This window comes from Gekko japonicus, unplaced genomic scaffold (genome assembly GCF_001447785.1).
Source record: "Gekko japonicus isolate JY-2015 unplaced genomic scaffold, Gekko_japonicus_V1.1 scaffold1678, whole genome shotgun sequence".
NCBI lineage: Eukaryota > Metazoa > Chordata > Lepidosauria > Squamata > Gekkonidae > Gekko > Gekko japonicus.
The window spans coordinates 212,507-240,394 of record NW_015169829.1 but is presented as its reverse complement, the minus strand read 5'-3'; the positions used below and the strand labels follow the sequence as shown (position 1 = coordinate 240,394).

At 47.7% G+C, this 27,888-nt stretch overlaps 1 protein-coding gene across 2 annotated transcripts in view; it reads left to right on the top strand.

Moving 5' to 3' along the window:
• Window positions 1-27,888, top strand: part of KHDRBS3 (KH domain containing, RNA binding, signal transduction associated 3) — a 196,786-nt gene that overhangs the window by 98,944 nt on the left and 69,954 nt on the right. For both annotated transcript variants that reach the window (XR_001482677.1, XM_015417270.1), the window contains exons 4-5: window positions 13,949-14,095; window positions 23,456-23,595. Coding sequence is in view for 1 of the 2 variants with exons in the window: in XM_015417270.1 (XP_015272756.1) it covers window positions 13,949-14,095; window positions 23,456-23,595 (287 nt within the window). In the remaining variant the exon portion in view is untranslated. The remainder of the gene's footprint in view (window positions 1-13,948; window positions 14,096-23,455; window positions 23,596-27,888) is intronic.

The window sequence follows — 27,888 nt, the reverse complement described above, 5'->3', positions numbered from 1 at the left end:
CCCCCCCCCCCTTGTTAACCCCATAACCCCTTCCTCCTGATGAAGGAACAGTTTGGCGTCTGACAGGAGTAAGTCCCAGCGCCCTTCACTCTAACAGCACTCCAAAATCACACGGTCTGGGCACTGCCTGGTCTGAAAAACGGTTCCGTTGTCGCACAAAATGGTTGCCAGCAAACACAGGTCAGAGACATGTCTGGGCAGAGATTTTGCAAGGTATAAAATCTTGGGTTTGTCTGCTAATAACCCTGTCCCCAACTTGAAACCATACACGATGGCAATAATGGGTCTCCAGGAAAAGCCATTATTTCACTTTAAGCATTCCCCTCCTGGCCTGACCTTTTCTGACTTGTTTACCATAATTATGAGACCACAACACCTTTCAGCCATTCAGGAACGCCATTCGGTGTTTCCAACACATTGTTTTACTTCCAACCAATCCCATCAGAACATTGTCTCATCTGCATGCTCTCAGGTGGCATTTTGTCCTGTAACTGGACACATGTAGATTCATTGCTTGTGTGTCTGTCCTGGGCACCTACTGACAGTTCACCCCCAAATTCGTTTGGGTTCCTTTCCATCTTCACAGTCAACTTATTCACATCTGGACTGGTAATTATAACCCCCAACAGCCTCCTATTATTCCTGCTCACCTTTGTGTTTCCATTACTTGTGTCTTATATTTTTTTAACATGTGTTCTATTTCTGTATGCGTGCGTTTTATTAGGATTTCTTCTGTTAATAAAAACAACCCTTTTGGTTAAGCCACTGCCATGTTGGATCAGGCCAAAGGCCCATCCAGTCCAACACTCTGTGTCACACAGTGGCCAGAAATACCAGTGCCATCAGGAGGTCCAGCAGTGGGGCCAGGACATTAGAAGCCCTCCCACTGTTGACCCCCCCCAAGCACCAAGATGACAGAGCATCACTTGCCCCAGAGCCCCTATCTATACCTTGTGGCTAATAGCCACCAATGGACCTCTGCTCCATATGTTTATCCAATCCCCTCTTGAAGCTGTCCATGCTTGTAGCTGCCACCACCTCCTGTGGCAGTGAATTCCATGTTTGACAAGTTACGGATGGCCTGGTTCTTTTCTGAGAGTTTCTAAAGGGAAAGATCCCGGTAAGTGCTGGTAGCCAATCTCGCTGAATTACCCCCCTCTTGCAAGCTCTCTGTCCCCTTGCTAATTCCTCCAAGAGGAACAGGAGACAGCCCATTTTGGGCAACACATAGCATTTGGGGGTATGGTTTCAGAGAATTCTGAAGCCATAAAAAGGGTGTGTGGTTGCAAAAAGAACACTGAACACTGAGAGCATTCATTTGTGCTTGCTCAGAGCCTCCTTTCCCCCACCTACCACTGAGGCGGCCTCACCACAAGCATGAGGTGGGTGGGTGTGTAAGCAGGACCCTTCCTCCTCCTGCCACTGACACAGCAGCAATGGAAGTGGGCAGTTTCCAGTTCCAGAATTTGGGGCCAAGGGGAGGGGGCTTCTTGGGATGGAGGTCAGGCAGGGAGGGGAGGCAGCCGCCCCACTGGCAGGCTGCGTGTCCCTCGGTGTCCCTTGCCGCGCCCTCTGCCTCTTACCTTCGCCCTGGTGCTGCTGCGTGTGCATGGTAGTGATGGCTGCCCTCTGCTGAGTCCCACCAACTGGCTCCTCCGCACTTTGGCTGGTGGCCCATGACATCAGCTGACTGGCATGTTCGGGTGGAGGCTGCTGACCTATCCCAGCCGCTGCCAATCGAAACCACCAGGCCGTTTCCTGGCCAGGAATCAAGCAGGGCTGAGGGAAGGGCTCTGGCCAGCTGCATCTCTCCTGTCATCGGCAGCAGTTCAAGTGGCAGCACCCCCGACCCACAGAGGTAAAAATAGGTCAGGAGGGTATACGAGGATCAGGGACTGGGAGAGTAGTTGCCCATTGGCACCCTACACTCAGAGCCCAACACACCAGGAAGATCTCTTCCACGGGCACCACACTAAAGTTGAATAGGCACAAGTTGCTGTAGGACAGATTAGGCCTTTGGTGTTGGCTGGAATACCTCCCCCCCCCCCACAAGCTTTGTGGGCCTCCACTTGTATATCAGATTCTCAGCATGGCGCCACCTGTGGATACTTAAATCCAGGAACTAGAGTCCTAGAGAGAGGGTGGGAGATTTTTCTACAAATTGGAGTGGTGGTGGTTTCCTCAGGGTTGCAGAAAAATCTGAGAAGCTTTGAAAGTTGGAAAAAGGTTGAAATCCATATGAACATAAGAGCCCTGCTGGTTCAGACCAGTGATCCAGCTAGTCCAGCATCCTGTCTCACACAGTGGCCAGTCAGTTCCTCTGGAGGGCCAACAACAGGGCACAGAGGCTGAGGCCCTCCCCTGATAAGAACATCAGAAGAGCTCTGCTGGATCAGACCAGTGATCCAGCTGGTCCAGCATCTTGTCTCACACAGTGGCCAACCAGTTCCTCTGGAGAGCCAACAACAGGGCATCAAGGCCAAGATTTTCATAAGAACTTGAGAAGAACCCTTCTGGATCAGACCAGTGGTCCATCTAGTCCAGCATCTTGTCTCACACAGTGGCCAACTAGTTCCTTTAGAGGGGCAACAGCAAGGCATAGAGGCCGAGGCCCTCTCCTGATGTTGCCTCCTGGTTTACTGCCTCTCAGTGTGGAGGTTCCATTTTGTCACCATGGTTAGTAGCCAGTGATAGACCTATCCACCATAAATCTGTCTAATCCTCCAAAAGCCCTCTGTGCCTGTGGCCATCACTACATCCACCGGCAGTGAATTCCGCATTTTAATCACTTTCTGTGTAAAGAAGTATTTCCTTTTGTCCATTCTGAATCTGCCGCCCGTCGACTTTATTGGATACCCCCGTGTTCTAGTATTTTGGGATAGGGAGAAATATTGCTCTTTGTCAACTCTTTCCACCCCACGCATAATTTTGTTGGCCTCTATCATGTCCCCCCTTAATTGTCTCTGTTCTAAACTGAAAAATCCCAGCGTCTTGAGCCTTTCCTCATAGGCAAGGTGATCTGACTCCCTAATCTTCTTGGTTGGCCTTTTCTGTACTTTTTGCCAGCTCTGTCTTCTTCGAGATACAGTGACCAGAACTGTATACAATATTCCATATGAGGCGGCAGCATAGAGCTATACAGGGACATTATAATATCCGCTGGTTTCTTTTCTTTTTTGGTATTTTGTGTGTGTGTGTGTGTGTGTGTGTGTGTGTGGAAGTCATGGTTGACGCCTAGTGGGGCTTGGACATTTCACGGAGGTGGCTTGCTATTTCTAGCCTCTGTGTCCCGGCACTGTTATTCCTCAGAGGTCTCCCAAGTACTTGCCAGGGTCGGCCCCGCTTAGCTTCCGAGATCTGACGAGATCGGGCTTGCCTCGGCTATCCAGGTCAGGGCAGCTGTTTCATTTTCGATCCCTTTCTTGAGAATCCCTAATACAGAGGTTGCCTTTCCACTGCTGGCTTGACAGGTTCATCCCCCCCCCCGCCCTCAAAAAACAACAACAGAGGAAGTACGGCCCATGTTAACTGACTCTCAGCAGAGGGGAGGGAGAAGCCATGTGCCTGGAGGCAGCTCACCACTATACCTCCCCTGAAGGCTGATGGATGGGGGGAGGAGGAGTGGGAACCACCACCCCTGGTGGCTGTGCTGTGGGCAGGAAGGAGCAGGAGCTGTTGCCGCAGCTCCCCCCGCTTCAGCCAGCCTGGCAGCAAGCAGGTGGATTTGGGGGGGGGGAGGAGTCACTGCTGCCCCCTCACTACGAAGCAGTGGGGAGAAGGAGAGTTGGACAAATGGAAGGTGGCTGCCATCTCTTTCTCCCCAGCATTGCTGTATAGTTTATGGAGAGATGGCAGAGGAAGGAGCAGCCAATGCCGCTACTCCCTGACCTGTTTGGGGGGGGGGGCAGCAGTGTAGGCTGGTGAGGAAGGAAGAAGAAGAGGTTGGATTTATACCCCGCCCTTAACTAACCAAAGGAGTCTCAGAACGGCTTACAAACTCCTTTCCCTTCCCCTCCCCGCAACAGACACCCTGTGAGGTAGGTGGGGCTGAGAGAGCTCTGACAGAAAGTGCTCTTTTTCAAGAACAGCTGTGCCAGAAATATGGCTTGCCCAAGGTCATCCAGCAGGTGCAAGTGGAGGAGTGGGGAACCAAACCCGGTTCTCCCAGATTAGAGTTTGTACACTTAACCACTGCACCAAACTGCCTCTTGCTGCAGTCCCACCGGGAGCCACTGAGTGGAGCTGCTGTGTTGCTAGGGCTAGCCCAGTGGGCAACTGGGAGAAAACGGAGTCCCCCCCACCATCGTGAGCCTTGCAGGTCCCCACTTGTATGTATGTATTTGCTGTTCTTTGTTACCAGCTTTGACAAGTTTCAGGCGGCTAATTATGGCGTGTTAATTCCCCCGCTCTGAATTTTCTAATCAACTCATCAGATTGCTTTGCTTTTCCATCCAATATAGGCGGTCTCAATGCTCTAAATTTTACAACAAGAAGATTAGTGGCAATGAGCTGGTGCTGATTGTCATTTCTAAGTAACTCATAATTACGACACACCAAGAGCAAACAAAGAGCTTTTTTGGGGGGGGATTGGGAGCCAGTCAGTCAGTCAAACTTCTATTTGTGGACCTGTTAAGTAAGAGAGGTGCTAACGGGAGGGTATTTTTAACATTTCCTAAGTCAAATAAGAGCTGCTGTCTGACTTGACACAGTAGCACTTCAGAAACAAGCTGGTGCTTTCTTAGGTCCTTTCCGCACTAGATCTTAAATCCTGGTTCAGCCCTGTCTCCTAACTTACATTCTGCACTACACACGAGTTCACCCCTATAATTATCTCAAGGTTTATTTTGTTTCCACATTGCATTGAGGTCACCCCGGTTTCACCCCACACTTGTCCCGGGATAAACGGGTGCTGTTAGAACCAGGGATAAATGCAAGGTATTGTGTCCCGAGTTGAACTCTGATAAAACCAGGGACGAGATCCAAGTGCGGAAAGGACCTTAGAGAAGCAGAACGAGAGAGACACTTCACACTGGGGAATCTGCTCGACTCCGTGTGACTCCTGTCCCTGGTCTCCTGCAATGGGGATGTGTCTGGGGCAGGGGACTGCTATCCCCGCCTTCTTTCACACCTTTTATGTCACAAATTAGGGGTCCCCAACCTTTTTGAGCCCGTGGGCACATTTGGAATTTTTTGGCATAGTGGGCGCAACAACAAAACGGCTGCCTCAAAATGGCTACCACAGGAGGCGGAGCTAGCAACATAAAAAAAAAAATATGCACAGCCAATCAAATCTCCAAAAGTCATTCAGTAGCCTTGCTGGGCAAAAACCCCTGCTTGGCCCTACCCACGTCCTAAAAAATCTTAGCAGGTGTCAGAAAAGGTGTTGGCGGGGTCACCACATTGGGGACCCCTATTGTAAATGAATAATTAAAATAAATTGCATTATTTACAGTTCACCTTTCTCACTGGGACTCAAGTTGGGTTATGCAGAGTGAGTCAATAAAATGAACAGGGATGGGAACTTCAGTGAATGATGAAATAGGGTTAGGGTTGTAGTCTGGAACCAACCAGAAATGTAAAAACAGAACTGAAGTAAAGCATAAGTGTTAATATGACATATTAAACAATGCAAAAATTACACAGTAGGATCAGTGTTCCGTCTAAGCTGAGTTAGTGTGAGCTAGCTCACAGTTTTTTAGCCTCCAGCTCACACATTTTTGTCTCAGCTCAGGAAGGCTGGCTCCAGAGCAAACTAATTTATGCAGCAGCCAAATCCTTGCTCACAACTTTAATGCCAGTAGCACACAAAGTAGAATTTTTGCTCACAAGACTCCACAGCTTAGAGGGAGCATTGAGTAGGATCCTACTTATGGCAAAGTGTGCATGTTAGTATAGTCCACAGTCCCTGTTCCTTTATCCAGCTTTGTGTATGTATGTATGTATGGATATACAACCCTTTCTTACATGCCCAGAGAAAGGCTGATCACCACTTTGGGGTGAGGAAGCAATTTTTCTCCATGCCAGTTTGGCTGGAGAACCTGGAGCGTTTTTAGTCATCTTCTGGGCATAGAACAGCAATCACTGGGTGTGTGTGGGTGTGGGGGGGGTATTTGTGAATTTCCTGCATTGTGCAGGGGGTTGAACTAGATGACCCTGGAAGTCCCTTCCAACTCTATGATACTAGTACTCATATTCACTGGGGAAATGTACAGATAATAGTCCACCATATTGCTTAATAAAACACAAACCACTCCTGCCTTCCTGTATTCTGGGCAGTCAATGTGCTGAGATGGGTGACAAACGGGTCATTTCGTAGAAAAAGAGGTGCAGGAGTTCATTAGCATAACTTATTTGCATATGCCACACCCCCTGACATCACCGGAAGTGTGTCAGAAGCCAACACCCACCACTCAGGCTCCACTGGACTGTTTTGGATTGCTAGCTATTGGGGGGAGGGGGGAACGTGCAGATCTGTCCTCGCAGAGGAGGGAGAGCTTGTACCTGAATATAACTTGGTCTTAAAGGTGCCACTGGACTGTTTTGGGCCGGGGGGGGGGGCTCTGCAGCTTACGTGGCTGCTTCTTGCTCTGACTGAGGGCTGCTGGGAGCAGGGGGTGGGGCTTGTTGCATGTGCCCGCCCCCTGGGCTCTTTACTGCCGGAGCTCCGCTCCTGTGCGCTCCTGCAGGAAATGACCCCTGGTGACAAATAGGGTTGCCAGCTCTGGGTGGGGAAATACCTGAAGATTTTGGGGGTGGCCTTGGGGAGGGGAAGGGACCTCCCCAGGGATAGTTCCATACTCTCCATCTTCTGAAGCAGACATTTCCTCCAGGGGAACTTATATCTGTAGTCTGGAAAGCAATTGTAATAGCAGGAGATCTCCAGGTACCACCTGGAAGCTGGCAGTCCTGGCAATAAGACACAACTCAAGGAACTGGTCCATCCACGGATACAGCTGCAGTGATTTCTGCATTCACAGAGTCTTCCCCCCACCCCACGTTCCAAGATGACTTATTTCTTTTGCTCCCTTGAGTACAGAGTGGTGGCTCCACACAGAGAGCAAAATCCCCTGAATGTCTGCTCTAGACACTTATTCCCCACCTTCACCCTTCAAGCTTACAGTCTCCGGGGCAGGTTCCTCTGTGCTCACCTGTATGCATTCTGCGTGGGTCAGTCTAATCCGCTGAGCATCTCTGCCTGATCCGCAGCCCGAGTTGCTAAGCAACAGGGGAAAGGAAGGAGGCGAGAGGAAAAGGCCAGGAAAGGAGGAAGAGAGGAGAAGAAACTAGAGGGGGCAGCGAAGCCAACTAAAAGTAGTACAGCAAGTGTGAGTGACAGGAGCAGTGCTGGGGTTTCTGGGTGTGGAGGAATCCGTGGTTCAGAAGGGAAACGGCTAATGGTTTTGCAAGCCCAAATCGTAGGCAATAGTTGCCAGTGGCTTGGTTTTTAAAAATATTCTACGTCTTCGGGGGTAGCCGTGGTAGAACCTGATGGGGCAGGATATGAATCTTGGAAGATGTGAAACCTGGTGATTGTAGAGCACTTAGGCTGCAGGTAGAGGGAAGAAGGCTGGAGGAACCCGGTAGGTGAGGTAGACCCAGCTTGGCATTCGCTTTCTTTGCTCCCAAGAACGCTTACCTGCCAGTGTCTGGTTTTGGGGGGTTAGAGCAGTAATATGCTAGCTGATAGACCACCCTATCACTCTAGATGATAGATCAGCCTAGGTCCACTTTTCCCAGCTTCTGTCTGTGATTTTTGAGAGCTTGAAAAAATACGGTATACGCAAAGTCTCACAGCACTTTAGAAATTAACAGATTTATTGTAGCATAAGCTTTCATGTACTGCATTTTTGGAAAATAAATCCAGGATAGATTATTTCCTCTACACTGAAAAGACCTCTTCGGTATGGAGTTGAGCTATCTCTGAATAGGTTTAGAATGTTGTGTGCCGTCCGCCTGCTTGTGCCCCTTACAAAAACTCTGATTTTTTTTTCAAGAATATGGAAGGTTGATGGCCAACACTGAGCCCATGCTTAGGGTAGGTTTAGGGGTAAGAAAATATCTCTAAACTCAGCCAAAGTTACCTGTACAAGGATGGGCATGTCATGCCCGAGTTGTGTCCCTCTTATTATATTTATTTTTCGCATTTATACCCCACCCTCCCCAGTGGGCTCAGGGCGGCTAACAAGGGCAAGGTAAACCATGCCATAATTAAAACAAACATACATAATAGTTTAAAAATATCATAATACAATTTAAAAACATCCAATACTTAAAACAACGGTGCTCAGACTTCCAGTGTTATAGGTCCAAAGATGGCATCAGTGTAGTTCCGGTGGTACTTCCAATGGTGTTTACGCCCACAGGAGAATGGCTTAGATCTTCTTACAACATCCAGGTATTTCAGATGTTTCCTCAGGGCCTTGTCAACCCTGATGGTGGTGGTATAGTAGGGGCGGCGGCTCCTACTCAAAGGCCTGGTGGAAGAGCTCTGTCTTGCAGGCCCTGCGGAACTGCATAAGGGGTCCCTCAGGTAGGCTGGACCCCGGCCATATAGGGCTTTATAGGTAAGAACCAGCACTTTGAAGCGGATCCGGTACGCTATCGGCAGCCAGTGCAGCGCTTTCAGCACAGGCTGAATGTGGTCCCTTCTAGAGAGACCCATCAACAGCCTGGCTGCAGCATTCTGCACCAGCTGCAGCTTGCGGATTTCCGGATTCTTCTCATACAGGGATTTATTAACCCAACGTTTCTTCAAACTGAGATTCCAGCTGTCCTTGGCCATTTAGACTGCGTTGCTAGGGGAAGTGTGACATGGTGGCTCTGAGCCATCCGGCTTCACCGGCATCATGCTGGAGCGGACGCAGTCAGGATTGGGAATCGGTAGAGGAAAACATGGTGCCCCCTTGTCTCTCTCCCTGAAGGGCTGGGAAATAACATTCGACATAAAGCATGCACGAAGCAGACTGTGCTCACTCAGGACGAGTCCAGTCCAGAGTTCTGCTTCCCACTGCAGAGGGCCAGTTGCCTCGAGGGTCTTCACAAGCGAGGCGTGGAAACGGTGGCCGTCGTTTGCAGTTTACACTCAGCTCAGCCACTGCTGCTCAGTGGTACACTGCCTTTATACATGGAAGCTCCTTTTAAGTTGTTACACCTTTATTTGAGATATTCTCTCCTCCGGTCTTTTAAAACTATCGTACACAGTAAACGTATGCAAAGAGAGATGCGCACTCTGCCCTCCGACAAAGACCCTTCGGTACAGTACCATCTTACAGGCTTCCTTAAAAAAAGCAAACAGACTAGGCGACTCCCTCTTCTCTCCCGAGAGACCTTTTCAGGGTGTCATGGCTACAACCGAGAGAGCGCCGGTAATCTGGGGCAGAAAGAGTTCCAGAACACTTTCCACCCTTTGTATAGAAAATACAGCCTGTTTATCTGTAGTTGTCTGGGGTGTTGTGCTGCAAATCGGTCATTTAGGTAGGTAAAACGTGGGATCTGGAGCATGGATAAAGCCCTGGCGCTAGCACGTGGTGTGTTTGTCTTCTTTTACTAATGTTATTTAAATAGTTATTTAAATTTGAATTAGTATATTTTCCTATTCAAAGCTTCCTGGAAAACCCCTATCACCAGGGAGAGCTCAAGATTGGGTGGGGGAAAAAGATGTCATTGCCCGGCAAGGTTGGGCAACCAGTGGGAGGTGCCAGGCAAAGTTCTCTCTGTTTTTCCCCCTCCTGAGCAGAGCTTTCCCCCTCCTGAGCAGAGCGCTTCCTATGACTGCTGTCATCTTAAAATGGGCAATGCACAGTGCAAGGCTCTGCGTGGGTCCAGGTTGCTGCTGGGCGGGTCTTCCTGCGTTCACGAGCAGCTGCTCATGTGAACAGCTTAGAGGGAACACCGGTGCCAAGTGGGTTTGTGGCTTTTGCTAGATTATCTAATTCTCCCAGTGCTGGTGGCTATGACCTGGTGGTAGTAGATAATGCGTTGTGAGAAGGAGCACCTTCTTTAGGTATTTCCCAGCCTTTTTTTTTTTTTTTTTTAATTAGGAGACTTCAAGCTCTGCTAAGAGGTAAGGGAGAGGTTCCCTTCTATCTGGCAACTTTTGCTGGAGGGGATATTTGCTGAGGCCTTGCTGATTTTGTTTTGCAGTTGGCTGCTCCAGAATGGCCTTTTTCCTTATAGAAACTGTTGAGAAAGAGACTGATATTTGCTGTTTATGGAGTTATATCTGCTGACACACACACCACAGGAACTGTGCATACAAATACACCCATAGGCTTAAGAAGCGCATTTCACCATTGTTAGCGGAAACAACAACGAAGTATCCCCCATTGCTGAAGGGCTGGATGTCACGCAATACACGGATCTGATCTACATCTGAATTGCCATTTCCTGGCAGATGTTGCTTTGATTGCCTGGGAAAGCCGAGATCTATCTACACATCAAGGAAGGTCCTGACGCCAAGACTTCACACCTGACCAGCTGGCTTGTCCCTGAGTTAGAGTTTAGTGTTTCAAATATTGGCCAAACCCCTAAAGTAGATGCCCTTACTACACGCACCAATGGTTGTAGTCATGGGATGGACTAACAGATAGGTGGATCTCAGAATGGCAAGGTTGCCACACACCCCAAAGATTCACCTATAAAAGGTGAAGACCATGTGTTGGGTCTTTGCAAGCCACAAACCCTTCATCATCCTCTGTCTGCTTTTATCCCCTAAAGTCCAGCTTGCTATCCAACAACCCTTTGTCTATTCTTGATCTCTTGGACTGCAGCCAAAGAGGTCTACACTTTGCTGGCAGTATGACTCAGAAATACCCCTAGGTTTTATTTTCTTACCCTTAATTTTTCATTGCAACAGACAAGGCTTCAGGAAAGATAAGTATGAACGATACCTACCTACCTCCTAAGTAAAAAGGAACTATTTTTCTATTTCTGTACTCCTAAGGAACTTGATTGTATGTGTATGAGATTCTGTTTTGTGTGTATTCGATTTTGATAATTCTTCAGTAAAAGACAAATTGTTTTGAATTCACCAGTCTCGTCTCTCTCACTGGGACATTCTTGGGGTGGACTTGGACCTCCGTAAACTTTGTCAGGAACCCATATTAAATTTAGTTCGCTAACAAAACCATCCCACAAGAAAAAGATGGAGATCACTGTGATACATAGGAGGGAATGGAGTCCCTCTATGGCAGATCAGCCAAGCGTTAATGCTCGCCTAGCTCCTGGTTTGACCTTGTGGGAACTTGCAGGGAGCATAGGAAGACTAGAAGGTACCCCCTCCAGTCTTTCCATTAGCTTGAAAATCTAGCTGTGTGCCTACAAAGCCTGCTGTACTTCTTAGTGGTCATATGGACGAGATAGTGCAGTCTATCACTTAATGCCTCTGAAGGTATGTAAAATAGCTGTATGTGAATGTGGAAGTTTATAGCTGTGTTTTGTATTGAATGAAAGCCAGCCACCTGGATATACAAAATCTTTTCATGAACACTGCTTGCAATGGGAAAAGCCAGGAACGCCAGTGTAGTAAATAGTGCACGCATGAACTTCATTCATTTCCGTTAATATGCCTGCTGTCGTTCAGCTTCAGGGATCAGTTTTCAACACCTGTTGACATTGGTTGAGAGTCATAGAGTTGGAGGGCTCCACACAGACCATCTCGTCCAGCCCCCTGCTCAGTGCAGGATCAACCTAGAGCATCCCTGACAAGTGTTTGTCCAGCTGCTGCTTAAAGACTGCCAGAGAGTACAGTGTACCTTGCTGTACGTGGGAATGGACACTGTCACTTTTGAAGTACAGAGGCCAGAGATGTGGGGCAGAAAATTTTCCAGTCTGCATACGTAAATAAAAGTCTCTTTATCTAGATGTGTCAGGGCCGCTGTGTTGTTAGATGGACAAGACGTGAGATATGAACCGAACAAATCCCAGTGCTTGTACGTGGTATATTTACCCCCTTCTGCTAATATTGTTTATGTTTTGCTAACACTCAAATATTTTATTTATTATTTAAACTTTGCCGACACTATTTAAATTTGAATCAGGAAATTTTCCGCTTCAAATTTTCCTGGGAAGGGGAATGGACACTTGTCACTTTTGAAGTACAGAGGCCAGAGATGTGGGGCAGAAAATTTTCCAGTCTGCATACGTAAATAACAGTCACTTTATCTAGAGGTGTCAGGGCCGCTGTGTTGCAAATCAGTCATGTTAGATGGACAAGACGTGAGATATGAACCGAACACATCCCAGTGCTTGTACGTGGTATATTTACCCCCTTCTGCTAATATTGTTTATGTTTTGCTAACACTCAAATATTTTATTTATTATTTAAACTTTGCCGACATTATTTAAATTCGAATCAGGAAATTTTCCGCTTCAGATTTTCCTGGGAAGCCCACATCACTGACTTAGGGGCATGTCATTGTGTTCGGAAGCATCAGTGGCCCCGACTTACCACTATGTGTGTTTTTTGTGTGCATGTGAGACGAACTAGGTATGTTTGTGGGACAAAATGGGTAGCTTTGCACAGCTGGACGAGTGCCCTCTACAGCGGCACATGCCGTTGCTTTGTAATATGGGTAACAGCTCTTGATATGACCAGTGTTTCCTCTAAGCTGAGTTAGTGTGAGCTAGCTCACAGTTTTTTAGCCCCTGGCTCACACAGTTTTTGTCTTAGCTCAGGAAGGATGGCTTCCAGAGCAAACTGATTTATGCAGTAGCCAAATCACCTGCTCGCAACTTTAATGCCAGTAGCTCACAAAGTAGACTTTTGCTCACAGGACTCCATAGCTTAGTGGGAGCATTGGATATGACCCCAGTCTTTGGTAGCACACTGGCTTCAAAGCGTTAATGTCAGGTTCAGTGCAAATAGGGCTGCCAAATCCCCCCGGGGGGGCGGAAATCCCCCCGCGCCAGAGGCCCGTTCCCCGACGCCGGGGAATCGGGCCCCGGGGGGAACCCCGCCCCAGCGTGCACGTCACAGGGAAGTGACATTATGACACTGGGCATGCTGGGGGTGGGGCCACAGCCATACAAGGGAAAACTCTATGGTTTTCCCTTGTATGGTTGTGGCCCTGCCCCCAGCGTGCCCGGCGTCATGACGTCACTTCCCTGTGATGTGCATGTGGCGCGCGCAAACCGGGAGCCACGCAGGAGTCCCCCGCCGGCAAGGTAGGTAACATTTGGCAACCCTAAGTGCAAAGGATTGGAAAGCCAATATTAAAATGGAGCCTCTGAGCCTCCGTGCTGCTGTAGGACTTGCATTACCATCAGAGATGGCGTATCTGCATTTGTTGGCCGGTGGGCACGTTGTCCCCTATAAAACAGGAAGCCATTTGAAGGCCCGGGAGTAGTACCTTGAAAGGCTGTGATTAAAACTGGAGATGTCGGTCTGCTCTCTCCAGTTTACTGTTTCCAGCCTCGCTTAGTGAGTATTTACAGCAAATAAAAATGAACAGTCTGTAAAATTGCAGCCATTCGTGAAACTTTTGCTGCAGTATTATTTTTCTCTCCCCAAGGTTTCCCCCCCCCTTTTGTAACAAAATATTCTAAAATTGGTTTTCCAGTCCGTAGGCAATCATAAGCTATAATAGTCGATAGAATCAATATTTACAGGGGGGGAAATGTATTTTATTGCCAGTTTTCCCTGAAATGGGTTCAGGATTGCCTGTCTTCCTTAATCCTTACTTAATGTGTCAACAGCCATAATCGCACATATCTTATTTTTCTGTCCTGCTGTGTAGGTATTTGGTAGGTATTTTACCCAGGATTAGCACATACCATCTTTGCCTAATCATGTAGGATAATTTTGGTAGCATCCAAATGAGTTTGGGCCAGTGATGCAGCTTATCTCAAATTTGCCACACACCTGTCATTTTGAATATTAAACCAGCGTTCCTTTACAATTGCGGAAGTCTTGTCTTAAAAAAAATACTTTCTTTGTGGCTTTTCCTAGGAGGAAGAGTTGAGGAAAAGTGGAGAAGCAAAATATTTCCACCTAAATGATGACCTGCACGTTCTGATCGAGGTGTTTGCTCCACCAGCAGAAGCCTATGCCAGAATGGGACATGCCCTGGAAGAAATCAAGAAGTTCCTCATTCCTGTTAGTATATGCTCCAGTTGTTTGTTTCTTTCCTTATTTGCAGTACTCGAAGCAAAAGACATGGTATTTTTAAGATTTATTGATTTATTAAATGAAGCTGGAATCCTAGAAGGCTCGTTTGGGCAAAGACCTCAGTGAAAATGTTAGACACGGCGATCCGGTACAATGGTTTCATTAGAGCTGTGAAGAAGACGAAGAAGAGATGGGTAGAAATACTGCTTTTAATCTAGGCTGTAGCTACACATTGGGTCTGCATGTTGTCTGAACCAGCCCATGGCTTCCTTCCCTGGAGGGTCATTATGATGTGTCTTCAGCGAACTCACAGGCTGTCACCAGAAAGAGTTTTGTCACACATTCTTGACTGTTTGTATTCGGTAGAGGTCCATCCACTCATGATGGTCAACACACCTGCATTCTGGAATAGTTACACAATCACTATGCAGGACAAAGTGCAAAACTAACATTGCCTCCCAATGGACACAGTGGTGGCCACAATAGTGGGTGGGTTCCAAAGGGGGGTTAGACAGATCCACAAAGGATAGATCCATCAATGGCTAGGAGCCATGGTGAGTAAAGGGAGCATCCACATAAATGGGTAGAACACCTCTGAATACGAGTTAGATTCGAGTTGGTCTTAGAGACCAACAGTAGTTTCAGGGTGGAAGCTTTCGAGAGTCCAAGCTCTGAAATTACCTTCTCTCAATACCGGTACTAGGAGGTAGCATCAGGGTGAAGGTCCTGTTTGTGCCCTGTTTGCTGGTCCTCCAGGGCAACTGGTTGGCTGCTGTATGGAACTGTATGGAGGTCCAGGTGGACCAGTGATCTGGTCCAGCAGGCTTCTATGCCCTTAGTGGCTTCTCTGTATGAATGGAAGATGACAGCCCCAAACACCTGTAGCTTATTTTGTCACCATCTGGATGGAGAGCCAGTTTGGTGTACTGGTTAAGTGTGCGGACTCTTATCTGGGAGAACCGGGTTTGATTCCCCCACTCCTCCACTTGCACCTGCTGATGTGACCTTGGGTCAGTCACAAGCTCTGGCACAGCTGTCCTTGAAAAAGAGCAGTTTGTGTCAAGAGTTCTCTCTGCCCCACCCACCTCACAGGGTGTCTGTTGTGGGGAGGGGAAGGGAAAGGAGTTTGTAAGCCGCTCTGAGACTCCAAGTGAAGGGCGGGGTATAAATCCAATCTCTTCTTCTTCTTCTTCATCTTGTGGGACGATGTTCCTAGAGTTAAGTTACAGAATTTATGGCCACAAGATTGCTCCGAAAAAGGACTGGATGAATTTGTATAGGGTACAGTCATGGCCTTGACTGCTAAATGTGCATAGGTAGTATACCTCTTGATGCTAGAGCAGCTCTCCAGAGTCTCGAGGTGAGATCTTTCACATCATCTACTATCTAACCTTTTAAACTGGAGATGCTGGGGATTGAACCTTGGACCTTCTGTATGTCAAGCAGCTGTCCTGAGTCACAGCCCCTCCCCGAGATGGGCTGTGAAGGGATTACTACATGGTTGCTCAAATCAGTACATGTCTATTGATTAGAGAGACGTATCCTTAATGATGTGTTTTCTATGATTAATGGAAGTGGGTTGCATGGTTAATGGGGAACCTATCTGCAGACATCAGAGGCATCCCTCAAAAAATCAGCATGTGCAGTTTTGTTCAGTAGACTGTGTCCCCCATAACCTTAGGCATTTGCACCATGATGCCTGTGTTACATTAGCGATGGCCCTACTTTTGTGGGGGTGTTGTAACATCCCTGACATGCTGTGCAGGTGGATTCATACTGTGGCCCCACCCATATTTGATAGAAAACCGCCCTCAAAAAATGGTCCATGACTTGTGCCTTGTTGTGGGTGCATGGTGGCAGCCTTCCAGTGAGAACATTGCCACCTTTGCAATGTTTTTTTTTCTGGCTCACGTGGTCCCTGGAATATTTGTTGGGCCTAGCATGCCAGAGTTAAATATGTAGCATATGCCACGGAGACTGTCTGGCATTCAGCCTCTATGAAGGGCTGGCGGTACTTGTCAGCACATGGATAGTCTCAGAGGCTTAGCCACATTGGTCTGCAGTAGAACAGTGTAAGGAGCTGCGGTGGCTGACGTGGTTAAGACGCTGAACTGCAGGCTGTGGAAGGTCGGTAGTTCAGCAGTTTGAGACCTGGGTTGCCTCATGACGGGGTGAGCTCCCGTCTGGTTCCAGCTCCTGCCATCCTAGCAGTTCGAAAGCAAGAAATTGCAAGTAGATAAATAGGTACCACTTCGTTGGGAAGGTAACAGCGTTCCGAGCGCCTCTGTGTTTAGTCATGCCGGCCACATGACCACGGAAACGTCTTCGGACAGCGCTGGCTCTTCGGCTTGGAAACGGAGATGTGCACCGCAACCCTAGAGTCGGATTCGACTGGCTTTCGAGCAAGGGAACCTTTACCTTTTTAGAACAATGTAATTCAAGTCCAGTAGCACCTAAGAGACCAACCAGAGTTGTTTGCATGTGGTTAGGGTGCAGTGCTGTGTGTCCAAGGGCCATAGGCCGAAGCTCTCAAGTGTTCATCTCTTGCCTTGCCTCCTGATCCCACCAGAACCTTTTGGAATCAAAACTAGGCAACTCTAAATATGATATCTTTCTGAATGTGTCAAGTTCTTGTGTCCGGGATGACTTGCACTCCCCTTTGAATACAAATATATGAACCACGATCAGGCCGCAAGATTTGTCTTGTATACCATACCACACCATGATAAAAGCTAGAACCAGTGTGGCAAGGGTATCCCATTAAAATTTACTTTGAAAAATGGTTATTCTCTCTCTCCCTCGCCCCCTCCCCCTGGTTGGATGTGCATAGTGGGTTTTACAGTCAAAGCCGTGTATCTTGTAATGGGTACCCTCCTGGATTAAAAGACAGTAGATTAAATGTTTGGTGTTCTCACGGCGGGGCGTGCCTGTTCAGAAGGCCACTTCAGCATGTGAACGTTGCTGAGGAAGTCAAAGCGATCTTGGGCCTGCGGCCTGTTCACGCCATTCCCGTTGTCTTGGTCCTGCAGAGTGATTCTAGTGGCATCTAGGATGTGTCTTTCTGGGTTGGCTCTTGTAGATTCATTCCACTACCAGTTGTGCAGTGCGAATAGCCCAGGCTAGCCTGATCCCGTCAGTTCTTGGACGCTAAGCAGGATCGGCCTTGGCTAGTATTTGGAAGGGCGACCTCCAAGGAATACCAGGGCCGTGGCGCCAGAGGCAGGCAACGGCAAACCACCTCTGAAACGTCTCCTGCCTTAAAAACAAGTCTAGCTCACCACCTACTGGTGCATAACGCTGAAAGACCTAGAACTTGTGGCAGGCAGATAATCGTAGGACAGCAATGCTGGTTCGTAGGACAGCAATGCTACACCAGTTTGGTGTAGTGGTTAAGTGCGCGGACTCTAATCTGGGAGAACCACGTTTGATTCCCCACTCCTCCACTTGCACCTGGCTGGATGACCTTGGGCAAGCCGTAGTTCTGGTAAGAGCTGTCCTTGAAAAAGAGCAGTTTCTGTCAGAGCTCTCTCAGCCCCACCTCCCTCACAGGGTGTCCGTTGTGGGGAGGGGAAGGGAAAGGAGTTTGTAAGCCGCTCTGAGACTCCCTTGGGTAGTGAAGGGCAGGATATAAATCCAATCTCCTCTTCTTCTTCTTCCTGGCTATTCTACATACAATACCATGCAATAATTAATTAATTGGCTTTCTGATGATGCATGAAATTCTTCTACTAAGGAAAGCCCCTTGCTACATGGGTGGGGGGCACCACTAATATGGATCCGTCCCACAGCCTTCTGAGGTGCTGAATATGATTATCAGACTTGGAGCAGGTATTGTATTGTAGCCTAACCTACCTCACAGGGTGGTGGTTAGAAAGGAAGAACACTGTTGTAAGCTGCTTTGGATCCTCCTTGGGGAAGAAAGTGGAGTGTAAGCATATAGATAAAGCTATTCTCTGTGACAATTCATAGAATCATAGAGTTGGAAGGGACCTCCAGGGTCATCTAGTCCAACCCCCTGCACAATGCAGGAAATTCACAAATACCTCCCCCCCACACCCACTGTGACCCCTGCTCCGTGCCCAGATGACAAAAACCTCCAGGATCCCTGGCCAAACTGGCCTGGAGAAAAATTGCTTCCTGACCCGGCCCAGAGTGGCAATCAGCATTTCCGTGGGCGTGTAAGAAAGGACCACCAGAACTAAGCACTGAGGCAACCCGTCCTGCCCTCCCCCCCCATGATCTGCCCAAGTTCACAGAACCAGCACTGCTGTCAGGTGGCCATCTAGCCTCTGTTTGAAAACCTCCAATGAAGGACAGCCCACCACCTCCCTAGGAAGCCTGTTCCACTGAGGAACTGATCTAACTGTCAGGAAGTTCTTCCTAATGTTTAGCTGAGAAAACTTCTGATTTAATTTCAACCTGTTGCTTCTGGTCTCACCTTCTGGGGCAAAAGAAAACAACTCCTTACCATCCTCTCTATGACATCCCTTCCAAGTACTTGAAGATGGTTGTCCTATCACTTCTCAGTCGTCTCCTCCCCAGGCTAAACATACCCACCTCCTTCAACCTTTCCTCATAGGACTTGGTCTCCAGACCCCTCACCATGCCCTCCTCTGGACACATTCCAATTTGTGGGTCCCTACTTGGTAACAGCGTTCCGTGCACCTTGGTGTTTAGTCATGCCGGCCACGTGACCACGGAAACGTCTTCAGACAGCGCTGGCTCTTCGGCTTTGAAACGGAGATGAGCACCGCAACCCTAGAGTCGGACTCGACTGGCTTTCGAGCAAGGAAACCTTTACCTTTACCTTTACTTGGTAACCACTGAAAAGCAAAGCTACGGCCCCACGGCACATGCCGGAAATGTTCAGAAATTCTGTTCAGTCTGATATTTCTGTCATGTTATTGCCCTTAAGAGGCTTTGTTCTTTTAATAAACTTGTACTCTTCGATAAACAGAATTTAATAACACAAGGCGCCTGGGTCAACAGCCCTTTTGCTTCTGTAACAGTTACAATGTGATGTGTTGTACATGATAGCGCGTTGGTGGCACCTTTGCTTTTTTTCATATTTTCGGGTGTCTCGATAGAATCCAGTAAGCTTGGTGAATTGTAGCATTGTGTGTATATATTTAATTTTGCTTTAGAAACTGGGGAAATCCTGAATAAGCGGATTATGGGAAATTGTATGGTAGGCCAGGAATCGATTACCAGATTGTTAGTACTTTAGTTTAGGCTTGTAGATTGGCTGTTTATTTAAAGTTAATTTGCACAGCTGGTTTTGCTCATTTATAAAATGGAGAAAAAAAGCACGCGAGAAGTTACGGCACACCAAGTGAGACTGTTGGTCCATCTAGTATTAGTTGTCTCTTCTTCATGGCAGGGGCTCTGCAGGATCTCTTGACAGAGAACGATCTTTCCTGACACCCGCTGCTAAAATCCTTTTAATTAGAGAGGGCAGGAATTGAACCTGGGGCCTTATTGGCGAGTTTGGGAAAATGTCTGAAGGCTGTGCTGCCTTCCACCAGAAGGTCTTGGAAAACACTAGACCTAAAAATCTAGTACGCTCTGTCAGTTGTTAGAACCAGTATACTGTGGTGGTTAGAGCTGGGGTGTCAAACATGTGTCCCGGGGGCCGGATGAGGCCCCCGGAGGGCTTCTATCAGGCTCACAGTGGAACTGGCTGTCTTCTGCTTCTTCTTCCAGTTCTGCTGCTGCTAACAAATGAGTTCGACACCCCTGGGTTAGAGTGTTGTATTACTGTCTAGGTGACCCAGATTTGATTCCCTACCCTGCCATGGAAGCTTGTTGCGGGAGTTTGGGCCACTCTCAACTTAACCTACCTTATTGTTGTGAGGATGAAATGGAGGAGAGGACATGATGTGTAAACTGCTTTGGGTCACCATTGGGGAGAGAGGCAGGGTAGAAATGAAATAAGTAATAATAAATAATGGGTTTGGGCAGTGCACTGTTTTAATACCATAACCCCTGTTAGGAATTGTCAGAATTTCTAATAAAGCTCTTCATTGGGGAAGGGAACGCTCGCTGAGCAATGCTTGGTTGGACTGAGATGAAAGGTACAGTATTGGTCTCCATCATCCCTCTTATTCCCTTTCACAACACTATCTAACTCAATTACAGAATCTCCTGGAACGGGAACTGAACTCTGAAGTACTAACATTAGCCCAGTTATCTGTTTTTTTGCGTCTTGGACGAGGAAGAATGCGTCCTCTTTGAACACAGAGGAGCATTTCGACTCTTTGAAGTTCCTCCCCACAGTCGAGAGGCACTCTGCGAACTGTGAAATAACTTTGTTTTGAATTCTGTAACTCTCCTGAAAGGAGCTCTTCCGCAGGGTAGAAGAATTTACTGCCTGCGTCTTATTTATGACCTGGAGCTCCTAGCTGGAAATTTTTTCAGCCGTGGGTATTTTTAATTAAATGTTTCTTAAAGCTTCCACTGTTATGGGCTGGGTAGAACGATGATTTTCAGCAAACACTACCCACCCACCCCGACACACATAGTAGATTCTTTTCTCCTTCCTTTGTATTGGTTATCTGGGACTTGGGTGGTCCTCGCCACAGGTGATCAGGCTTATGTTATCCTGCCTTCTCTGCACTCCAGACCCTATTTCACCAACTTCTGTTGTATTTTTCTATCAGGCAAATGGAGAATGAGCCATAATGTATACTGGAAATGCTAGTATACAGGTGGGAGCACACCCACCTTGCGCTGAAGGCGTTGCACTGGCTCCCAATAGCATACCGAATTCGCTTCAAGGTACTGGGCCTAACCTTTAAAGCCCTATATGGCCAGGGTCCGACATACCTGAGGGACTGCCTTTCCCCATACATACCCCAGAGAGCACTGCAGTCGGGGTCGCAAAATCGACTGACCCTCCCGGGCCCAAAGTATGCCAGGCTCACTACTGCCAGGGCCTTCTCAGTGGCGGCTCCATACTGGCAGAATGAGCTCCCGGAGGAGAGGGCCCTGCGGATTCTTCTCCAGGGCCTGCAAGACGGAGCTCTTCCACCAGGCTTTCAATTAAGGAGCTGCCACCACTATTACCATCAATAACTAAGTATAGCGCCCTGGCCCTTGGTTTTGTCATCCAGCCTGTGCCGCCGCTCACATTAGGAAGAGCACTGAGTAGAAAAAAAATGGTTGGATCTTGTAGGAATTCTTCAGGATGCCACCGTCAGGACGCCGTCTTAAGTAATCAACGAAACATCACCAGCACTTTATGAATTATGATCGATCTGTTTTAAATGATTTTACGTGGATTTTAATTGTTATTTATGTATTAATCCATGTGAGCCGCCCTGAGACCTGCTTTGCGGGGAGGGCGGGGTACAAATTAAATAAATAAATAGCAGGTAATGCTGCTGTGCCATTGTCGGCAGCACCAAAAACAAATGAGTGCTGGCAGTCTTTTGCCCATTCGTACGGATATGGTACAGTTGCTGGGCATTGTCTGTTACTATGCATAGTGGTGGTGTTCCTGCTTGAAATGCCCATACAGAATGGAAATAGTTTGTTTTTTTAATGCAATGAGTTCCAAAGGGCAGCCACATTCAGTCTGTTGTAGCAAACAACTAGCTGGAATCTTGGGGCACCTTTAGCAAAAAATCATTTTGCAGGTTCATGGACTACAGCCCACTTCCTCAGAGGTGTCTGGCAAAGGAGGTTCTAGCCCAGGGGTGTCAAACATAAGGCCCAGGGGCCGCCCCGCCCCAAGCTCTTATGCAGCCTGTGAGCAACTAGTGCAAGGGAGGGAACAGGAGACTGTTCAAGTGGGGAGTGGGTGGAGCCACTCCGATTGTGGCTTCAGCATGGCGGAACAACCTCATCTGGAGCAGTCAAGCAGTGTGGGAGCCTCTGCCCAGTGCTGCACCGCTGGCTCTCCAGTCCGCCCCCGTGGGTTTTCCTTTGCACCCCCCTCCCAGCCCGTGGGGCCTTGCAGCGAGGATATCACAACGTGGAGCTTACCAGCTGCTGTCCTTTATACACTATATATTTCCGGTACCTGGCATGATATTTTACGGCCCGACAAAGTGACATTTATGTCAGATCCAGCCCTCGTAACAAATGAGTTTGACACCTCTGTATCTAGCCCCTGGAACTCTCTGCTGCGGTACACATTTATAAGACTTTGAGCAGTGGTTTTCTCAGACATTTAAAGTGGAATCCACTATTCAGCTTGCTGGATTTTTTATTTTCATTTTTGGAAGTAATTCCATATTACTTTCTACCCCGCCAACAAAAGATACGAGTTTCACATTAGCTGGCACTGAACAAACGAAGAGCTTATATTTCATGTTCAGTATTTACAAACTGGTAGCACAGCAGGCTGTATTTCATGGCCATTTCTCACATCGTGCAGAAACAAGCCCACATTTGCCATTGAACTCTTCAGAGCCGCCTCTTTCCTCTTGGCCTCATGACCAGTGTTCCCTCTAAGCTGAGTTAGTGTGAGCCAGCTCACAGTTTTTCAGCCTCCGGCTCACACATTTTTGTCTTCGCTCAGGAAGGAGGGCTCCAGAGCCAACTAATTTATGTAGCAGCCAAATCGCTCGCTCACAGCTTTTATGCCAGTAGCTCACAAAGTAGAACTTTTGCTCACAAGCCTCCACAGCTTAGAGGGAACATTGCTCATGACCCACCTGGAAGAGAACTGTGATCCGCTTTTGGGTTCCAGACCCGTCCTTTGAGAACCACTGTTTTAAGGTGTCACAAGATCGTTGTAATTAAAAAAAACACACCAACAAATTGATAGAGGGATAGGTCTATGTATGCCTTTTTTCCCTAAATGGATCCTCCATGTACAAAAGCAGTATACACCTGAACATGAAATGTTGGGTGGTCACAACTCTCAAGCTCTGTGAAAACCCGTAGGCCTGTGGCTGCTACTGAAAAGAGACTGTTGAGCTAAATGGGCAACACTTTGATCCAGCAAATCTGTATAATATATCCTCCCCCCTCTTCTTCCAAGGAGCACAGGGTAACTAGTGTTCCTCTCCCTTCTTCCAAAAGAATTCTTCTTCAGACTTGCTCCAGCTCACTATAATCTGGAAAGAGGGGGATGCTTAGTTTCAACAATAGCGTAACAAGGGTTGACATACCCAGGGTTAACTGATTCCTTGAATTTTTGTGGAACTCTCCCCCCCCCTTCTTCCAGTCTATTTCCTCCGGATCCTCTTTATCTAGCAACCAAGTTGACATAATTAAAAAGACCCTGTGCCAATCCTGCACCTCCAGTTTCTTACTATTTGTAGTAAGAATATGATACAAAGCTCCTGAAATACTTGGCGGACAAAGGAAGTGAAGCTGTCTCTTTGCCTCCCCGTCTAGGACTACAATGATGAAATCAGACAGGCACAATTGCAGGAATTAACGTACTTGAACGGTGGCTCGGAAAACGCAGAAGTTCCAGTAGTCCGTGGAAAACCTCCTCTGCGGGCACGAGGAGTCCCGGCCCCTGCTTTGGCAAGGTAGGTGGTATTTAATTTCAGTGACTTTTGCTTTACTGCCTTATTCTGTGCACCCTTGAAACAATAGCTACTCTTTCAGGTAGACTAATATTCTCAGAGATGGGCAGTGTGGTTGAGTGGTTCGGTTATCTATGCGGATGAAGGCTGTTTGAGCTCTGTATCCCATACATATCCACCACTTACTCCGCTAGAATTCTCTGTACCAGTGTTCCCTCTAAGCTGAGTTAGAGTGAGCTAGCGCACAGTTTTTTAGCCTCCAGTTCACACATTCTTGTCTCAGCTCAGGAAGGGATGGCTCCAGAGCAAACTAATTAATGCAGGAGCCAAATCGCTCGCTCACAACTTTAATGCCAGTAGCTCACAAAGTAGAAGTTTTGCTCACGAGACTCCACAGCTTAGAGGGAACATTGCTCTGTACTCCTGTAAGATTTATCTTTTTGCCTTAAAAAAAAAAAAGCCTTTACTTCCTGTGAGTGAGGTGAGTAGGGTAAAACTTAAAAGGCCTATCAGGGAGTTTCCTAATTATTTAATACGTTCTCCTAATTTTGCTTTTCAAATACTGTTTTGCACTGCTCTTCTGTGTGTTTGGATCTGTGTGTTTGGAATTACTCTGCTGCTCCGTTATGTTTTGATTCTATGGTTGTTGGCTGCTTCAGGTGTTTTAAAGGAAAGATAGGATAGAAACCTCTTAAGTTAGGGGTCCCTGTGGGGGTGCCACAGCGCCTGCCATGTCTTTTCAGGCAGCGGGCTGGGCCAGGTAGGGCTTTTGCCCAGCAAGGCTTCCGATTGGCTACTAGAGGTTTGATTGGCAGTGCAAGGTTTTGAAAACGTTGCAGCTCCTGCCACAGCACAAGGATCTTTGTTGCGTGACTGCGGATGAGCCGCAGCAGCCATTTTGCGGCTCGCTTTGCACACTGTGGCAGCCATTGTGTGGCCACACCCACCATGCTGCATTGGAATCCCTAAGGTGCCCACAGGCCAAAAAGTCTGGGGACCCCTGTCTTAAACAGTTCTCCAAGCACTATTTGGGGCCGGTGCATCTGTGAACATAAGAGACGCCAATGTTGGATCAGGTCAATGGCCCATCCAGTCCAACACTCTGTATCACACAGTGGCCAAAAACACCCGGTGCCATCAGGAGGTCCACCAGTGGGGCCAGGACATTAGAAGCCCTCCCACTGTTGGCCCCCCCTAGCACCAAGAAGACAGAGCATCACTTGCCCCAGAGCCCCTATCAATACCTTGTGGCTAATAGCTACTGATGGACCTCCGCTCCATATGCTTATCCATATAAGCTATGATGCTATAGCCATGAAGGAAGACCCTTTTCTTGGGGGGGCAGGCAGGTAGTTTACAAGCTAAAATAGGCCACAGGTCCTTTCCACCTGCCCTGTGATTAATGGTGCCAATCCATGGCTTGTAAATGGTCACTTGCATCTTCTGGATGCCCCATGCATTAAGTAGGCTTGGTCCCACTGACTTCAAGCAGACACCTTTCAGTTCTTGATCGGGAATGCAGTTACAGCCAGACACCACATAGGACTTTAGTGCACCTCACAGTACCTAAAAGGCTTCCCTAAGCGCTGGGCTGTGTACCCAAGAGGCAGTTTTGTAAGGCTGCAAAAGATCTGTGAATGACACCTCGACAAAGTGGTTCAGCATATATAGATGTATGTTCTCACCTTTTTACATGAATAGCTGTCACAAAAGATACAAGGAAGATTTGCCAAAGTGAAATTTCTTAAAATCAGAGCCAGAACACATGCCTAAGGTGATCCCTGGGATCTCTTTCACAGGTCAAATCCTGTCTATAAGTTAGGTTGTATCTCTGAATTGTGGAGAAGAAATGCTGTTGCCTTTTTGGTGTACTGGTTAGGAGTACAGATTTTAATCTGGGAGAGCCAGGTTTGATTCCCCACTCCTCCACATGCAGCTGCTGGTGTGACCTTGGGTCAATTACAAGTTCTTTCAGAACTGTTCTCTCAAGAGCTCTCTCAGCCCCACCTACCTCACAGGGTGTCTTATTGTGGGGAGAGGGAGGGAAGCCGCTCTTAGACTCCAAGTAAAGGGCGGAGTATAAATCCAATATCATCGTCTCTTTTTGAAAAGGGGGGGGCAGTTTGTTTCTGTTTTATGCCCTCAAGTGAGGTCCCCCCACTTCTCTCAAAGTATTAGGGAAATTAAGTGGATTACTTTCTTCAGATGCTGTTCCCCATTGCCCTACGTGTGCAGCAGAAACGTCATCAGATATTGAGGTTTGATACCTTTTAGACAGGGAAAACTAGACACGACAATGGCCAGAGGCATAACCTGTGGCCACTGATGCTGTTTTGGATGACAGTATAGCCATTTTAAAATGGCTGTGAGGGCCTGAACCTTGTCAGACCCACACTGTGGCGACAACCAGGTGATCTTGTTTCTCTCCTCCATGGCTGCTTTGGCACTTTAAAAGGAGTGTGGGGAGGAAGCAGTATCATCAGTTGCCACTGCACCGCGGGCTCAGTCAGGGTGGGGCCCTTGTGGAAATTTTTAAATGGCTGAATTCTCCTCCGAAATGGTGTTGGTGGCCTTTGCGATGTCTAGTTTGGTCCGGAGGCTGAGCTGTTAAAGAGGAGTCTGGGAGGGCTCCCTCTGTGTGTCCAGATGGCCTCCTGGAATGGGGAAGCAAATGGATCACCTAAGAACTTTTCACGCCGCTTAAATGACCGATTGCAACCATCTCTCTAAAACAAAAGGTTGCAACTCTGCCGGGTTCATTTCATCATGCACTGCTCAAGTCAGTCACCTCCTGGCTTTGCCTTTATTAGAACTTCTCATGCTTTGCTCTGCATCTTCCTTCTCTGCTCTCACCCCACCTTTCAACCAAAGCCCACAAACAGCTGCAGCCTGCATGTTTATCGGGAGGTTTTGCATGATGAAATACAGTGGGAAGGGCTGCAATCAGGCATCTGAGATCAGAAGTCTGCAGAAGTGCTCGGCTCTATATGTACTGTGTGTCTGATTAGGTCCAGATGAGCTTCCCAAGATATACTCCCTTCCTGCTTTTCCCATCCCTATGTATTCAATGCAGAGGTAGTGCTTTCTGGTCATCTGTCTGAGGTTTAGTGATTGGCACTGCCTATCCCCACTGTACTCTACCATCTTCCTTCATCTGGTCTGTTCGGATCTAACTCTGGCTAGTGATTCATCTGCAGTGGATGTAGTAACTGTAGTTAGCTCTAAACCACAGTTTGCAGCTACGGCTAGAAGCCTGCGGGTAGCCCGAGAGTACCTGTCAATTGTAATGGCACCTTGTTATTTGTACATAGTTAAAAGGGGAGGGGTTCACCTATCTACAGTGGTGGTGTGTGTGTGTTCTGAAGCAGTACCATCCATCTTTTATGTGAGTGTGTGTGTGTGTTTTCCTTGGGGTGAATGTTTTCCAGGGGGAAAATACTTCACAACTCTGAGCTGAAAAGGTACAGAGGGGAACTTTCATGGCACAAGTAACATACTCCTTTAGCAAAATGGAACCGAAAGGACCCTACTCTGTTGCAATCCACCTTTCTAATTGTGATTCAAGGCGGATTACAACATTAGAAAATGATGCCATACAAAAAACATCATATTACATATGCAGTAAACGATGCAAGAATGAAAGAAAGCTGCCTGAAGCAGGAGAGTCAAATATGCTGCCCACGGGCCATATCCAGCCCCCACAGTGCTTGTATGTAGCCCACGAGCAACTGGCTGTCGTCTGCTTCCTTCTTCCTCTCTCTTCCTTCCTTCCGCGTCATAGCTTGTGTGATGCCCCACGTCCAGCCTGGTACCCAGTCGGTCAAAGAGACTTCCAGAGAGGTATAGCCAGGAACAGGGGTCTTTTTGTAGAAAAAGAGCTGCAGGAGCTCATTAGCATATGCTAATGAGCTACTGGGCTATTAGCATATGCCACGCCCCCTGACATCACCAGAAGTGATGGCAGAAGGGGAAGCAAAAGGGGGGGAGGCATCTTCAAAAGCCTCCCCTCCCCTTGGGGGGGGGAGCGAAGAGAGAAGGGGTTTAAACTTTAAACCCCTTCTCACTAGAGTTGGGCCACAGGAGGAAATACAGAAGGAAAGAGAGAGAGTAGAGAGAAGGAAATAAGGGAAGAAAGAGGGAAAGAAACAGAAGGAAAAGGAGGGCAAGAAAGAGAAGGGAAGAAGGAGGGAAACAGGGAAAGGAGGAAAAAAGAGAAGAAGGCAGGAAAGAAAGAAAGGGGAAGAAGGAAGGAAAGAGGGAGGAGAGAAGGAAAGGAGGAAAAGAGAGGAAGGAAGA